This window comes from Emydura macquarii, unplaced genomic scaffold, assembly GCF_026122565.2.
Source record: "Emydura macquarii macquarii isolate MOO-44397 ecotype Brisbane River unplaced genomic scaffold, CSIRO-AGI_Emac_v2 contig_2205, whole genome shotgun sequence".
Taxonomy (NCBI): Eukaryota; Metazoa; Chordata; order Testudines; family Chelidae; genus Emydura; species Emydura macquarii.
In genome coordinates, this window is record NW_027132342.1 from 18,216,723 (window position 1) to 18,232,477 (window position 15,755).

At 44.8% G+C, this 15,755-nt stretch overlaps 1 protein-coding gene across 3 annotated transcripts in view; it reads right to left on the reverse strand.

Moving 5' to 3' along the window:
* SLC25A17 (solute carrier family 25 member 17) overlaps window positions 1–15,755 on the reverse strand; it is a 73,702-nt gene that overhangs the window by 33,020 nt on the left and 24,927 nt on the right. For all 3 annotated transcript variants that reach the window (XR_010921974.1, XM_067559555.1, XM_067559554.1), the window contains exon 4: window positions 11,280–11,431. Coding sequence is in view for 2 of the 3 variants with exons in the window: in XM_067559555.1 (XP_067415656.1) it covers window positions 11,280–11,431 (152 nt within the window). In the remaining variant the exon portion in view is untranslated. The remainder of the gene's footprint in view (window positions 1–11,279; window positions 11,432–15,755) is intronic.

Here is a 15,755-nt window from a genome sequence, read left to right on the forward strand (position 1 = left end):
TTCATGGATAGGTAAGGCGAGAACAAGTAGCCATTCGCTTAAACAGAGGTCTCATAAGACACTTAAGTACTAAGTTCAGATGCCAAAAAGGAGTGGATTCTTTAACCTGAAGGAAAAGATTCCTCAATCCCCTGAGAAACATCAGGGGATGAGTGAACACTGAGAAACCCTCAACCAAGGAATGAAAGGCTATTTACCCACCAAGTGAATCCTAATAGATAGAACTCATAGATAATTCAGTCTTTTCAATTCCAGGAAGTAGCCCAAAAGAGCTGAGACGGAAAAATGAACAGATGGAAGATGCTGTTATTCACACAACAGATTGAATCTCTTCCACCTTTGAAGATAAGTATTTCTCATGAATTCTTTTCTATTGTTCAACAACACCTGTTGTACCTCCACCAAACAGGATGTCTCTATTCCTGAGAATCATCAAGGAACCCGTCACAAACACGATGAGGGAGGTCAGACCTAGTGGTTGTAGCAGGAGTCAGGTACCAGGAGGTCAGAGACTGAGGTAGACCAGAGGTTCAGGCATCAGGAGACAGGCAGAGTCAGGTTACCAGGAGGTCAGAGTCCAAGACAGGCTAGAGGGCAAACCAAGAGGCTGGTGTCAGGAGGTAGGCAGGGTCAGATTACTGGGAGGACAGAGTCAGGTGCCAGTTTACAGAGCAGCTGAAGAGCAAAGCCAAGAACAAACCAAGGTCGAAAGCCAGAGTCTGCAATCTATCACTAAGAAGGGTCAAAAGAAAAGACAGATAGGCAGGCAGTCTGTGGTGTCGCTCAGACAGCTTCCCATCCTGGCTTCCTGATTTAAGTACTAGTATCAGCCAATCAGTGGGCTGTGAAGGACCGCCACTCAGATCCTGCTGGGCAATACTTTTTGCCAGCGCTCCACCTCACAGGGTCCTCCTGTGGGAGCCTAGTCTAAGGCCCTGGTGGCATCAGCAGCACCAAACCCCCTTGATTCCAGGTTCCACCCCTGCATGTTCTTACTGAACCAGGCTTTGAGGTGAAGAAGTCTCAGAATGAGATGAAGAGTCAACTAGCATCTTGAAAGAGGAGATGAGGAATGGACAGAAGGCTGATTGGCTGACAAACAGCCAGGTGAATCAGATAAGGATAGCAAGCATATCTTGGCCATGTTGGGACTATTAATGTGGCCCTGGCTTTGTTCTGCTTGATCTCGTCAAGAACATAAGAACTGCCACATTGGATCAGACCAATGGTCCATCTAGCCCTGTATCCTGTCTCCAATAGTAGCCAATACCAGAGCTTCTCGGCAAGTGTACAAAACAGGGCAGTTGAAGTGATCCACCTGTCTTCCCCTTCTGGCAGTCAGAGGCTAGGGTCTCCCTGACCATGGGGTTGCATCCCGGACCATCTTAGCTAATAGCCATTGATGGACCTATCCAGCATGAACTTATCTAGTTATTTTTTGAACTGTTATACTTTTGGCCTTCATAACATTCCATGACAATGAGTTCCACAGAATAATTGTGCATTTTTTGAAAAAGTACTTCTCTCTTGTTTGGCTTAAACTTGTGGCTTATTATTGCTCTATTCACTTTTTCCACACCATTTATGATTGTATAGACCTCTATTTGGAAGGCCTTCTCTGATAGCCATGATTGATGTGATGGGCACCTATAGCCGATTGTCTGCTTGGTGGATTGGTGGAGGATGGAAGTGATTAGAGATCAGGTGCCCTGACATCATCTAGCTGGTTGGCTAGAGCTGAGAATCTATCGCTGACATTGATACAAAACTTTTTGGCTAAACCTGGCATGTGGAGAAGTGCATCAATGTCAAACTTCAACATCATTGCAGAGTGCTTACTTGCTCATCAGAGCATCAACACCATGAGGGCAAACACTAGGTGGTGATCCGTGTTTGCGGCACATTCCGCACCAAGATATACTCTGCAAGAGGTGAAGAAACGCCTGTCACATGATGTAGTCCAACTCCTTCTTAGTGATGCCATTGTGAGAGATCCAGGACATTTGGTGTATGCGTCACCGCTTGAACCATGACCCAAGAATGGAAAGATTCTGAGAGGCATAGGATATGAGCAAGCAGCAAAAATTATCATTGGGTATGCTTGAACCATAAGGGCCAATGACATGTTCAAAGCCAATTCACAGGGAGCCAGTAACTGCATTTAGGTTACCCAGGATCACGAGATTATCATGTGGAGGGATGGTGCATACTAGAGATTTCAATTTATCATAGAAATGCTCTTTGACTAAATCAACATATTCCCCCTGTGATATTGGGTGAGATAGTGGAGATGGAAGAGGGATCTGCTTTGATGCATCCCTTGTCGAAGACGTTAGTACCTATGAAACTGAGTGCCTCAAAGTGAGAAGCATGCATTCATTTACCATCTGTGATACTGAGGTGGTAATGCAGCTAGGCACTGCTTGTAAAGGAAGAGCCATCGGTACTGCCCCACTAGTAGCAAATCGAAGCAGCAAGGAGAAACAATCGTGTTTAGATGGTATAAAAGATTGTTTAGGCAGTGAAGCATGTTTGGAACTGTGGTTCTTAGACGAACTCAGATCCTTGGAACCCCTATTGGTACCAGAGGAGCCTGAAGCCTCAATGGCACCAGACCCGTGCTGGTAGATTCAGAAACAGTTAGTTTCAGCAGAGACTGATCTTTCTCCCCAAGGTGGGCTCTCTCTGAGAACTGGAACTCCTTTTCTTAGAGGCCTTCTGTCACAGGGTGGTTCTTCAGCTACCCATTGAGCAGTTCTGCCTAGCCTGTTTTTGTGGTCTTTCAGTCACAAACACACTCAGGCTGTTTCTCTTTCACCACATGGGATTTCCTTCCTCCAATATGCCTCAAATTCCTGCTAGGAGGCCTGAGGCAGGGAGTTTGCAAACTTAGCCAAAGACTGCCAGATGTTTGATGTGCGCAGTTGCAGGCTTGCTGTCGAATACACCTTTCTTCCAAAAGTGTCTAGTTTCTTTGCCTACTTATTTTTCAGGGTGGAACTTGCCTGCCCCTGCCTAGCCTTTTTGTTGGCCACTGTTACCATCAATGACCTCAGGGAGGGGTGTATAGATATTCACACCCATTTGCAGCTACGTAGTATTTTCTTTCTGCCCTTTAGATGAAGGGGACAGAGAAGCCAAAGTCTGCTACAGGGCCTTTGCTAGTTTCACTACTCTCTTGTGGACCGGGAGGGCCACTTTGGGTATAGCTGCTGCTGCCAAGATGTCAAACAGCTCATTCGCAGGTTCCTTCAACTTGTCCACTTGTAGATTTCATACCACCCATTTAAGCAGCTCTTGGTGAGTCCTGAAATCACTGTACGGGACAGTGGCAGAGAGGCCTGGTGAGGAGGATAACAACACTGGTAAAGGAGGAGGGGTGAACTCATCTTCCCTGGCTGGGTGGTCTCTTCTGGAGCTACTGTGGAGTCCTCTTCTTGGTTCAACTCAACATCCTGGCTGGTTGGCAGGCGAGTGACTGCTTACAATCTTGTCACTGAGGCCCCCAGACTTGTGCTCCCGTGGCAGAGGGAAACCCCCATGGGTTCCAAAACAGCCACAGAATGGGCCACTGTCTTTGTGGCCAGATCCCTACTGGAGGCCCCATGGGAAAGCCTACAGCCAAGCTAAATGTCTGTCCCCTAGGTAGGGTTACCTCCTTCCTCTCCAAGTCCAAGGAACTGCCTCCCAAGGACCATGGGGGTGCTGATGTCATTTGCCTCTCCCCACTGTGTCCGGAATGGCGATATTCCAGTACTGGAGAGCGGTACCGAGAGCCAGTGTTCTGCATGTCTAGTGAATGGCTCTTATTCCTTGGTTTCTTATACTGGCTTGGTGACTGGTGGCAGGACACTGGGGACCAGCGAAGGTTTTCTGGGCACCGGTGCCATGAGTCCAACTGCCTATGGTGTGGCTCTGGGAACCAGTGCCGGGGGTCCGGTGCCAAGAGCCCGACTACCTGTGGTGCAGCTTTGGGGACTGGTGCCGTGGGTGTGGTGACTGCTGGAGGGGTGTCAGTGGCCCACATGTAGCCAGAGACCAACGCCTCTGTGTTGGGGACCGTTGCAGGGGTCTGATCGCAGTCTTGCCTCTAGATGGCCCCATGGTTGACGGTGCCTGTACCAGGTCCCAGTGCAGAAACCTCCCTTCCTGAGGTATCAGGGGCATGGGGATTGCTAGGAGGTCCTTCATTGCCTGGAATGCCTCCAGAGTAGTTGGTACTGTAAGGTGCCAGTGGCCCTTGCTGCTCCCAAGAGTCAGTGGTGGGTCTGGGGTAGGGCTCTGAGCCCAAATGGGTGAGATCATCCCAAGGCCCAGCTGGGACAAGTGGCCTGACCTGGTCACCCACACTCTTCTTGTTCTTCCTCAAGGCCAGTGAGCATCCCCGTTTGGCATGTGCCTTCTTGGGTTTCTTCTTCAGCACCAGAGATGGTGATCGGTGCTAGGGGGACGCTCCGCACTGAAGCCGATGTACTCAGTGCTGATTCCAACCAGCTCGGCTCCAAGGCAGTCTAAGTGCCAATTCCATTACAAGTGCTCCCAGCCTAATATCCTGATCTTTCTTCATGTGAGACTTGAATCTTCTGCAGATTCTTCACTTATTGTGCATCCCCCAAGCATTTCAGGCAGCTCTGGTAAGGGTCGTTGCTTGGCATAGGCTTCTTGCATGAAGTACACGGCTTGAAGCCTGGACCCCAGAACATGCCCCATCCCTGGGCCATGTTCATCAAACTACTATCTCTAGGAAACTAACACTTATCAAACTAACTTGAACTACGTACACTATGCTACTATGAGAAAACCACTATGAAGAGCTTGCCACAGCAAGAGAACACTCTAGCACCGTCACAGGCGATAAGAGGAACTGAGAGGGAGGTGGGCCGGCAGTACTTTATATACTGGAGCATACATGCACCACTCCAGAGGGCACTAAAGCCGGCCCTATGGATATCACTAGGGGAAAAATGTCCATCACCAATGCATGTGGCATACACACATCTAATTGGGAATGGACATAAGCAAGCACTCAAAGAAGAACTAGGGGTCACCAAATGAAACTAATAGGTAGCAGGCTTATTAGCCAGGCTGTGCAGGGATTGCTGTTTGCCAGAAGCTGGAAATGGGCAACTGGATGGATCACTTGATGATTAACTGTTCTGTTCATTCAATCTGAAGCACCTGGAATTGGCCACTGACAGAAGATGGGATACTGGGCTAGATGGACTATTGGTCTGACCCAGTATGGCCATTCTTATGTACCACTCCTAGGTCTAACATTGCTTGGAGTTCCTGCTAGAGGACATCCTACATTTTCTGGGAGGAGGCGGTGGGGACTCCCCCTCACTTTTTTCCTGAAATTGTTTCAATCTGATAGAAGATCAAGTGGGTCTTTCCTGGAACAGGCGAGAACACTGTAGGGAATAAGTCCACTAGTTGTTGTATTTGTGTCCTTTGATAGGGTTACAAGGTTTCCCCCATATTTACAAGCTAGCAGGTTTTTCCTGTCTGGGCCAGGGGTCGTAATTCAGGGTCAGGGATTAATTAAAATACTTCCCTGGCCATCTAGGTCTTTAGGAGATTTACATGATAAATTTGGGTTTCCTTCCTTTTCCCTGAGTGTTGGATTTTGTAATCAATGGGCCCCGCCTTTCTAATGACTTTGAAGAGCCCTTCCGAGCAGGCTAATAGCAGTAATAGTACCTGGTTTCCTGTCTTAAATTCTCACAACCAAGCTCCACAATTATATATTGTTACTTGTTTGTGCTGGGCCTGCAGAAAGTTTTCTTTGGCAAAGATCCCAATTCTTTAAGTCATCTCTGTAACTGAAAGATATATTGGATCATACTGGACTCCTGAGGGCCCTGTTCTTCCCAGGATTCTTGCAACAGGTCTAAGATGCCGCAGGGTTGCCTCCCATATAAGAGCTCAAATGGTGAAAATCCTGTGGAGGACTGAGGGACTTCCCACATGGTGAACAGTAGGGGTAGGAGTAGCTGGCCCTGCGGAGTTCATGACCACAGATTTTCTTAACATTTCTTTTACAGTTTTATTAAAACATTCTACCAGGCCATCCATTTACAGATGGTAGACTGATGTTCATAACATCTTGACTTTCAATAGGTTGCATAGTTCCTTCACCGGGATGTGAAATTAGAGTCTTGGTATATCAGGACTTCTTTAGGGAGCCCCAGGCAAGAAAGCAGTTTCACAAGCACAGTTGCTATGGTGGTTGTGGTGGCTGATCATTGTGGCGTGGCCTGAGAGTATTGCATGGCATAATCTAGGCCAACCAAGATATGGTGAAAGCTGGCAGCACTCTTTTTCAGGGACCACACCAAGTCTATTACTATCCTTTCAAAGGGAAGTGAGATGAGGGGTGCCTTGGGAAAGCCCCTGGAGCCTGTCAACTGACACTTTGGGAAGGAGCCACGGTAGTGATTCATATCTTTATGGATGCCGGGACAATAAAAATGGGCTGTGATTCAGCTGAGGGTTTTTTCCCTTCCTGGGTATCCTGTTCACAGTATTTCATGGGCTAGCCCCATCACCTTCTCCCTATATATGGTACAGACCAGAAGTTGGGTCCTGAGTTCACTCATCTGTATGTCTCACTCAATGTAGTAGATCTGCTCACACTGGAGTTTGAAAAGAAGCTACTGATTCAGTAGTTTGGGTTTCCGCAGTTTGCCTTTTACTGCAGCAAGCTGATTGAAGGCCTGGCTAAGCATGGCGTCAGCCTGCTGTTCCTGTACAAAGTCACTGTTTCAGGTGAGAATGTTAAAGGAACCAGCAACTCTACTGCCAAGGTCATCGAGACCTGGGGACATGGATGGTGGGGTCCCATGCCCTGAAGTACCATCCTGTGGGTCAGGTTGTTCACCTGCCCCGACCAATTAATCTTGGATGGCCTTTGTCTTCAACTGTAGAGAGAGCCCAGCCTTCTCACAGGGCTATCTCCCAATCTCAGCTAGGATTTCCTGAAAATACTGCCAATCTCTTCCTAGTATAACCAGATATGCCAAGATGGGGGGCTAACCTGATGAGATGATTTGCTGTTTGGCTCCCCACCATTAACTGTATATTTTGTGTCAGGTAGGGCTTCACATCTCTATGTATACACTGGACCATAACCTGTCTGACTAATTGTTCCCATATCAGGTTCTGCCCACAGCCAGAGTCTACTGGACCATTGACCCTCTTCCTGTGGACTCATGGGCACCACTCGCTTGACCAGCCTCTTCTTCTAAGCTTAAGCCTCAGCTGTCCATATTTGCCTATAATTAGGCTCTATATAGGGGCAATCTCAATGAAATGTCCCAGCTGCCCACATGAAAAGCATATCCCTGGGACTGTAGCGGCACCTGGTTCTGTTTTAGGGGGGTTGTAATTCTTGCTGGAGAAGTCCTTTAGGAGCCCCCAGTTGGTTTTCCCGATGTGTCTGACACATCTTCAGTTTTGCACAAGAAAGTCCTGCTCTAGCAGACCACAGTTTCCCAGGGACCACACCCCAGATCTCTCAAACATTAAGCCACAACTTGGGGTTGTGTTCCAGGGGGATACTTCTCCCCTAGGAAGCGTTGGTGGTGGGTTTCCTCCATAATATCTAACTAATCAAGAATAGCCATTTTGACTTTCAGGTAGTCTTGCCCATCTGTCACATCCAGTTCTTGGTAAGCCACCAGTGCTGGGCTGCTGAGGAAAGGGGCCAGTAGGATGGCCAAATGTTCCTGCAGCCACCAGGCTGCCTGAGCCACTCAGTCAAATGTTATACAGATGGACTCGTGGTCATTGGTCAGGCCCATTTTCACTAACTTCACTGGTATTGGTTGGGCTTCCATCATCAGACTTGTCTGGCTCAATGGCAACCCAACAGCTGCCCCTTTCAGATTGAAAAAAGATAACATTTGTTGAACCAACTGTTATTGTCATTGCTGCCATAATGTTATTTCCCTTACCAGCTGGGGTTGTTGCTGCTGCACCATCTATTGCTGCTGCTAAGTAGCTAATTGTTGTAGCAATTACTGTTGCTGCACAGCTTGCTGCTGTTGACTTTCTGTCAACCATTTCAGTAGCCTGGCCAAGTCCATCCTGCCTAGGCTTTCTACAAGTGTAAATTAAAAAAAAAAAAAAAACCACAACTCCCCTTATCTCCTGGATGACTTCTTGCCTACCATCTTCATCATTCATCATGTCTCTCAGATTACTGACAGACACACCTCCTGATTTCTGGGCACTGTAAAACCCATCGGACACCACTATCTGCATAAACAGGAATCTCACAGGATCTTAAAGCCCCAGCTTTTAAGGTCTCTTGGAGGAACCCCTTTAATGAGACAGATCCCCAAGGGGCCCCAGTCTTCCTTAAGGGTAGGCCATGCAGCCTCACTGCCTCCTAGACTGAGCCTCTGGCGTCCAGTAGTCCCACTTCACACCATGAGCTCTACCCAGGGAGTCCAACTGAGACTTGTACATTCTTCAGGGATTAATGCACCTCAAACACTATTTGCTGTGACACCAAATAGCCTTTTCAAAACAAGTGGAATTTATGAGTCAACTGAAACACAGCACTGGAGGTCCTTAGGTTAGCATGGAGAAAAGAAAGTTAAAGCTTAGTCCATTCTGCTCAAGCCAAAACAATTCACCAGCCATACTGTAGCAAACTCCAATTTCAGGTTCTGTATCTCTGACTTCCTTAGTCAGTCACAGCAGAGAGCAAACACTATTTTCAAAAGTCAACCCTTTATACCCAACCTGACACCTGTCCATTCTTTGTTCCTGAGTTGGGTCTCTGCCCAGCTTCCCTGCTGAGATGTAGGAATATTCTCCTTCCTCTGGGTTATTGGTTGCTAGGTGTCAATGTTCTGGTGATTGAGTTTTCTATTGTTAAGTGTCAGTTCATGAGTCACTGGAGCTTGCATTGTCTCTCTGGACCCCTTTTAGAACTGAATCGATTTCAATCAATTCCTTAACGACTCTATTCATTCCATCCAGACTGCGAAGAGACACATACACCTGTCTACTATGCTATTCCAGGAACGTTGCTAATCCTTTTTCCCCCCATTGGGTAGCAATACAAAGTATAGAGGGAAACTGAGGAACACAAGCTTTATGGAAGTATTATAAAAAAAATTTCACTTTGTCACAGTCAGTTATATTAAATTGAGCAGAATAATCTGTCTGTATTTGAAGGGGATGGGACTCCTGGCTCCTACTCCCCAAATCCTTTCAGTATCATCTCAAATTCCCTAATCCCAGGAGGCATTGAGGATAGCAGTACTGACTGTTTAATGTCTTGCCAAACCTATCCTGCCTGGCTGGTATACCAGAATCTGCTGTCTCCTTGTAGGTTTAGTGTGTGACCTAGAGGGCAGTTTCCCTGAAGCTTTCCAAGAGTCCCTCTTGGGAGTTGTAGAGCAGCCCTTCTTGCTTTTAAGCTTCCTGCTTTTAACTCTTACTCCATCCCTGACAGGATTGAAGGGCTGGAGGGGTGGGGCCAGCCCTTCCAACAACAGCACTTTATCCCCTTTGTCACCAATGTTGGATTCATATACCCCATCACAGTGCCCCATGCTTGAGGAAATGCTGGGTTAACTGATGATTAGGGTGGCAGTCCACAAACATTTGAAGGGTGCAAATATCAGAAAGTATAATGAATTATATACTATGGTATAACTATGAGAAATGAGATGAAATTAAGACGTGGAAAATTTAAACTGAATATCAGGAAAAAGTTACAGACAGTGATATGTATCAGGTTGTGACAAAGACTCCTGAGGGAAGACTGGAAACCTCCCTTGGAAATTTCAAAACTAGACTGGACAAAATACTGGAAAAGGCATTGTACAGAACAGTCTTACATTGACAGGGAGATGGACTATAACTAAAGGATCTAACTTCTAGGTAAATCATTGGTTCTAATTCATTTCAGTTTAGTAATCAAAGTTGTTACCAAAGTTGTTACTATCATAGAGCTGGCTGACTTAAAATGAACTAGTGATCTTACTATGGCCTGGTCTACACTTATCTTCAAATTTGGCAGCAATTGACAGGAGTAACGCAAGCTACACAGAGTAGCTTGCGTAACTCCCATCAACTTTGTAACTCCTCTTCTATGTGGTGTCTTCACTGCACTGCGCCACTTAAGGGGATGGTTTTAATGTGTTGACTTCTGGATCGATTGAGCGGGTCTTCACTGACTGCTCAATCGATTCAGATAGATTTATCTGACGGCGATGAATTTGCCACCCTCAGTGAAGACATACCCTATATTTCCTAACAGACAGCTGCCACAATTAGTATTAGTTGGTCTCCTTGGTGGCAGTTTCCCAGAGATCAAAAAGGTCATGGAGACTGAACTCCCTCTTACCCTTAGATGTGTGCCTTCTTGGTCATTGGTGAAGAAATACAGGCTGCACAGGTGTGAAACTTTAAATGTTGCCACCTGTGCTATGCTTGTTTTGGGGAAAAACAGAGGACTTCAGCCTTCCATGATTTTCAAACTGGCATTTTTCATAAGGACTATATTCAGTTCTCAAAAAAAGTTTTTTTTGATAAATTGGCTCTGGGAAAGGTGAGCTAATTTCATCTTTGGTGTGACTCAGTCTTCAGTGGGGTTACTTCAGGGATTAATTTGGCCCAATATGTTGAAAAACATATCTATTAGTCACTATCCACCTAGATTCAGTTATAAGAGAAGTCATGTTGTTTACAACTTTGAAAATTTTTAGAAACTAGAAAATAAGTTTTGTTGCCTGAAAAGGAAGTTGGGATGGGTAAGAAACGGAGCTCTGACCCATTATATATCTGCTGGAAATTATATTCCACATGATTCAATGACGGTGGTAAATGCTACTGATTCAACACCTAGTTAAAGAAGAGTTAGTCATTTAAAATATCATAAAGTTGCAAAAATCTTTAACAGAGAACCCTAATATCAATAGACAATGGCATCTACATACAAGGGTAATGGGAACATTACATAGAGAAAACGGTTCAATATCTGAAATCGTGTGTGTGTGTGTGTGTGTGTGTAATGAGATGGTGGGGTGGCAGAAGATCTAGAGTAAGTAGCATGAAGAATAAAAAGAGCCATAATATGAATAATGAATATGAATATGAATATATAAATAACAGATAGAAAATACAAAACACTTTGCCAGCATGACCTTCAATGGCCTTCATAAAGCAAAGAGGTCATTATGTAATATTTGGTTAAAAATCTCAGTTTCACAGCATCTAATGTTATGACATACATCATCATGCTTTATAGGTTCCATTACCTGCAACAAACCCCAGGACCAAATCTTTTCCTGTGGTTGAATGTTGGCCTTTGACCCAGAGAGCTTTAAGACTATTAAACGTATAGAAATAGACAAAATTGGAGCAGCAGAGACTGGAGATAACTGGGAACCACCCTCGATATGGTGCCAGGCTGAGGAGAAAAAAACAACAGGCAAAGTGAAGTCAGAAAACTACTATTATAAATTGAAAGCACCTGGGGCCTGTGTCAAAGCCCAGCCAAGTCCATATGAATTTTTCCATTGGTTTCAACAGGCTTTGGATAAGGTCTCTGAAGAGCAAAAAGCACTGGAAGCCATTGGTTAAATAGATCCAGAGAAAAAACAGTTGTGGACTCAAGAATGAATTATACAGTGTCTTTTATCCACAAGGATCCCCAAGTATTTTGAAGAACCACTTGTAGAGGAATCTTTTATATATTACAGGAATACTGTAACTCTGGGATAGAAAACAACATCTACTCTTTGCCACAGACAGCACACAAGTTTTAAAAATTGTGTTTATTGAATTTTCTTTTCTTTTTGTGTGTGTGTGTGGGAGGAGGGGGGAGGAGAGATTTGCACAGCTGGTATTATATATTATATATAATACCATTATATAGAGACAATTTCCAACCAGTAACTATCACACACAATATAATTCTTAACCCTATTACTGGTTAAAATAAACCACTCAATTGTTTGCTTATACTGATAACACTTAGGAGTAACTCCACTGAAGTAAGTGGAGTTGCAAAGACTGGCATAAGCGAAAAGAGAAACAGGCTCAGAAAATCTATAGTCAGTATATCTTCAAATTGTATGTACATTTCATTGCGAAAGTACGAAGAGTTACGTTTTTAATGTTATAGGCTTCCATGATTAACTGTCAGTACATTTACTGGTGGGGAGAAAAGGAATATGGGGAAGGAAAAACCAATTTTCTTGCATGTCTTTGGTCCCTTGTATCTCAAGAAAAAATATATATATTCACCTTATATGAACCATATACTATTTTTAAAAACAAAATACCCTTAAAATGTTCATAAAAGCCAGAGATACTTCTAATGATCTGATTACAATGTTTTTTCAGCAGGAACCTCTCAAAGAGCAAACAAGCAAACATCAAAGATGAGAAAAATCAGTTTATTTTAATGGCTCAAGTTACCAGTAACATCAGTCCAAATCTGTTTTGGTGATATGAGTAAAGTCCAAGTTACTGTCCTGAATTTTATCCAGGTGTTAAACTTGTCTCATCTAGTTCACAAAAGCAAGATGGCTTAGACCACACCAGCAGAAAACTGTTTTCAACATCATTTGAGAAAGGTGGGAACGAGGGGAGATGGATAAAGCAATTTTTGACAAGTTAAGAACAGTCTGTTTTTCTGGTGCAGACAAGGGCCTACAAAGAAAATCTGTGTTAACTAAATATTTGTACAGAGTGAAAGGATTCTTTGCCAACTGACACCCACAATATGCTTAGAATTTTGCACCTTTTAATGTTTTTCCAGGTGTCCCACCCATTTCTCCAAAACTAGGTTAGCTTTACCCAGGGCTCTTAAGTGTCTTCAAGGGAATCAATAAGTTTCCCATTGCCAGAAAAAAAAACAGTTACATACTTGTTTAGTAACTATTGTTCTTCAATATGTGAAGCATGTAGCACATTCCACTTTAGGTGTGTGCACATGAGAGCCGGAGATTTTTTTCCCCATAGCAGTACCCCTTAGGGCAGTGTACGTGCCTTCCACATGCTTGTGCTGCCAGCTGAAGGCATGAAGGGTGAAGCCCTTCACACCAGAAGCCCATATTTTTACACCAATATAGAGGGGAAGGAGGGTGCATCATGGAATGGACACAGGCAACCTATCTTGAAGAACAACAGTTACCAAACAGATGTTTGCACATGTCCATTCCATTTCAGGTGACTCACAAACAGTATGAGAGAGAGAGAAGGGTATTGGAGTCTATCTCAACGAGGACTGCAACATAACTCTCACAAATGTAGCATCATCTCTTGAGTCTTGGGAAAGAGCATATTGATTTGTGAAGATATGAACAGATGACCTGCAAATGTGACTGATGGGTACTTGACCTGAGAAAACAGCTGATGCTGCTTGCACTCTTATAGATTGTGCTGAAACTCTCTCAAGTGGAGAAACCTTAGCAATATCATAGCACAGGAGAATGCAGGAAGAGATCCAGGAGGCAATCTTCAGAGCAGAGATGAGTCGACCCCTCATCCTGTCAGCAAAGGAGATGAATAACTATGGGGACAATCTAAACTGCTTCGTCCCGTCTAGACAACAAGCTAATAATGCCCAGCAGACATCCAAAGTATGGAGTTTTTCTTCATCTTTATGAGAGTGAGGCTTTGGGAAAAAAGGTTGGTAGTATATAGTCTGATTTAGGTAAAAGTCTGACACCACTTTAGTTAGAAATGTAGGGTGTGGATGCAAACAGACTTTATTTTTGTAGAATACCATATGGGAGATCAGCAACTAAAGCTTGAAATTCTGCTATACTACTAACCAAAGTAATAGAATTCAGGAACACTAGCTTTATTGAGAGATTAGAAAGAGAGCAAGTAGCCATAGAGTTAAAAGGGGGGGGTCCCATTAAAGCTGACAAAATCAATGTTAGATCCTATGGTAGTGTGGGACCTCTTACAAATGGGAAGAGCCTGTCCAACCCTTTCAAGAATCTAACAGTAGTAAGGTTAGAAAAAAAAGATCTTCCTTCTACAGGAGAATGGAATGTAGAAATACCCACCAAGTGAACTCTCAGGGAGCCGACAGAGAGTCCTTTTCCCTTTAGGTTGAGCAAATAATGCAAAAGAAAAGCCTGCAAGGGAGGGGTACCCTTCTGCTGGGACCACACAGAGTATCTTCTCTGTTTCATAAGTAGGGCCCAGTGGTGCGCTGAAATTGCAAAATTAGTCCAACACACTATTTTTCCAACAGCAGAGAGGTAGAGGTAGGAATCAACGCCAGCCAGTCTTGTGATTAGTGTAGCTCATAGCGTGATCCTGGTGGCAGTGGCACTGGCTACTGTGTGTCACACACAAATCAGCTGCTGAGTCCCCACCTGAACTATTGTTCTGACATGATGATGCTGCCAGTCACTAGGAGCCACAAAAGCACAATACTGGCATACACGGATGCTCGCTTCCAACTTCCTGCTGTTGGAAAAATCACAGCAGTTTGGAGGGACTTGGCGTTTATGCATATTCCACAGAATTCTATATTTTACTGTGACATTGCCATGAATTAAAAAAAAAAAAAAAAAAAAAAGCCATGATTTTCTCAGGGCCTTATTCATGAAGTAAGTATATCTGGTGGATGGCTTTCTGCTATTTAAAAGCATGTTTTGTACTTCAAAGGAACAGTCCATTTCCTGGGGAGTTAGTCACTGAGCATCCTTATACAACTTATAATTGTCAGGAACCAGGGTGGACAATTCAGAGACGGTGGCTTCATGAGTAGAAGGCGAGGAAGTGTTCAGTGGGGGCATCATAGTGTTCACCTGTTCTGATGCCTGATGAACCTCCTTACCACATGAGCCAGACACTGGAGATTTAAGTTCCACCACTTATTAGGTACTGGGATTGGCACTAGGTAGAGTGCTTTGACAGATTTAGTAGTACCAGGTGTAGAAGATGAGGATTTACAGCAGAGGTTCTCAAACTTTTTCCTGGGATCCCTTTTGAAAATATTTCAGGTTGTGACAAGCCCACCCACCCCCATTCCATGCCACCCTTACTTCTGCGCTGCTATTGAGGACAGTGCTGCTTTAGGAGCTGGGCACCTGGCCAGTAACCACTGCTCTCCGGCCACTCAGCTCTGAAGGGCTCTGGTTTCAACCATACTCAGGGCTGACAGCTGGAGCCTCGACATGAGTTGGGGCTGATAGCTCATGACCTCCCACCCCCATAATAACCTCACAACCCCCAGTTTGAGAACCCCTGACTTAGAGTCTAGAGGGACACCCTGAGGATTAAAAAAAAAGCCATTACTAGACCTGATATGGTATCAGAGCCCAACCCCAAGACATCCTACCCCTGGACCCCTGATTATTCCCCTCTATTCGGCATTGGTGAGGCCGCATTTAGAATATTGTGTCCAGTTTTGGGCCCCCCACTACAAAAAGGATGTGGACAAGTTGGAGAGAGTGCAGCAGAGGGCAACCAAAATGATTAGGGGGCTGGAGCAAAGGACTTATGAGGAGAGGCTGAGGGAACTGGGCTTGTTTAGTCTGCAAAAGAGAAGAGTGAGGGGGGATTTGATAGCGGCCTTTAACTACCTGAAAGGGGGTTCCAGGGTGAAGGGGGATAGGCTGTTCTCGGTGGTGGCAGATGACAGAACAAGGAGCAACGGTCTCAAGTTGCAGGGCGGGAGGTCTAGGTTGGACATTAGGAAAAAGTTTTTTACTAGGAGGGTGGTGAAGCACTGGAATGGGTTACCTAGGGAGGTGGTGGAATCT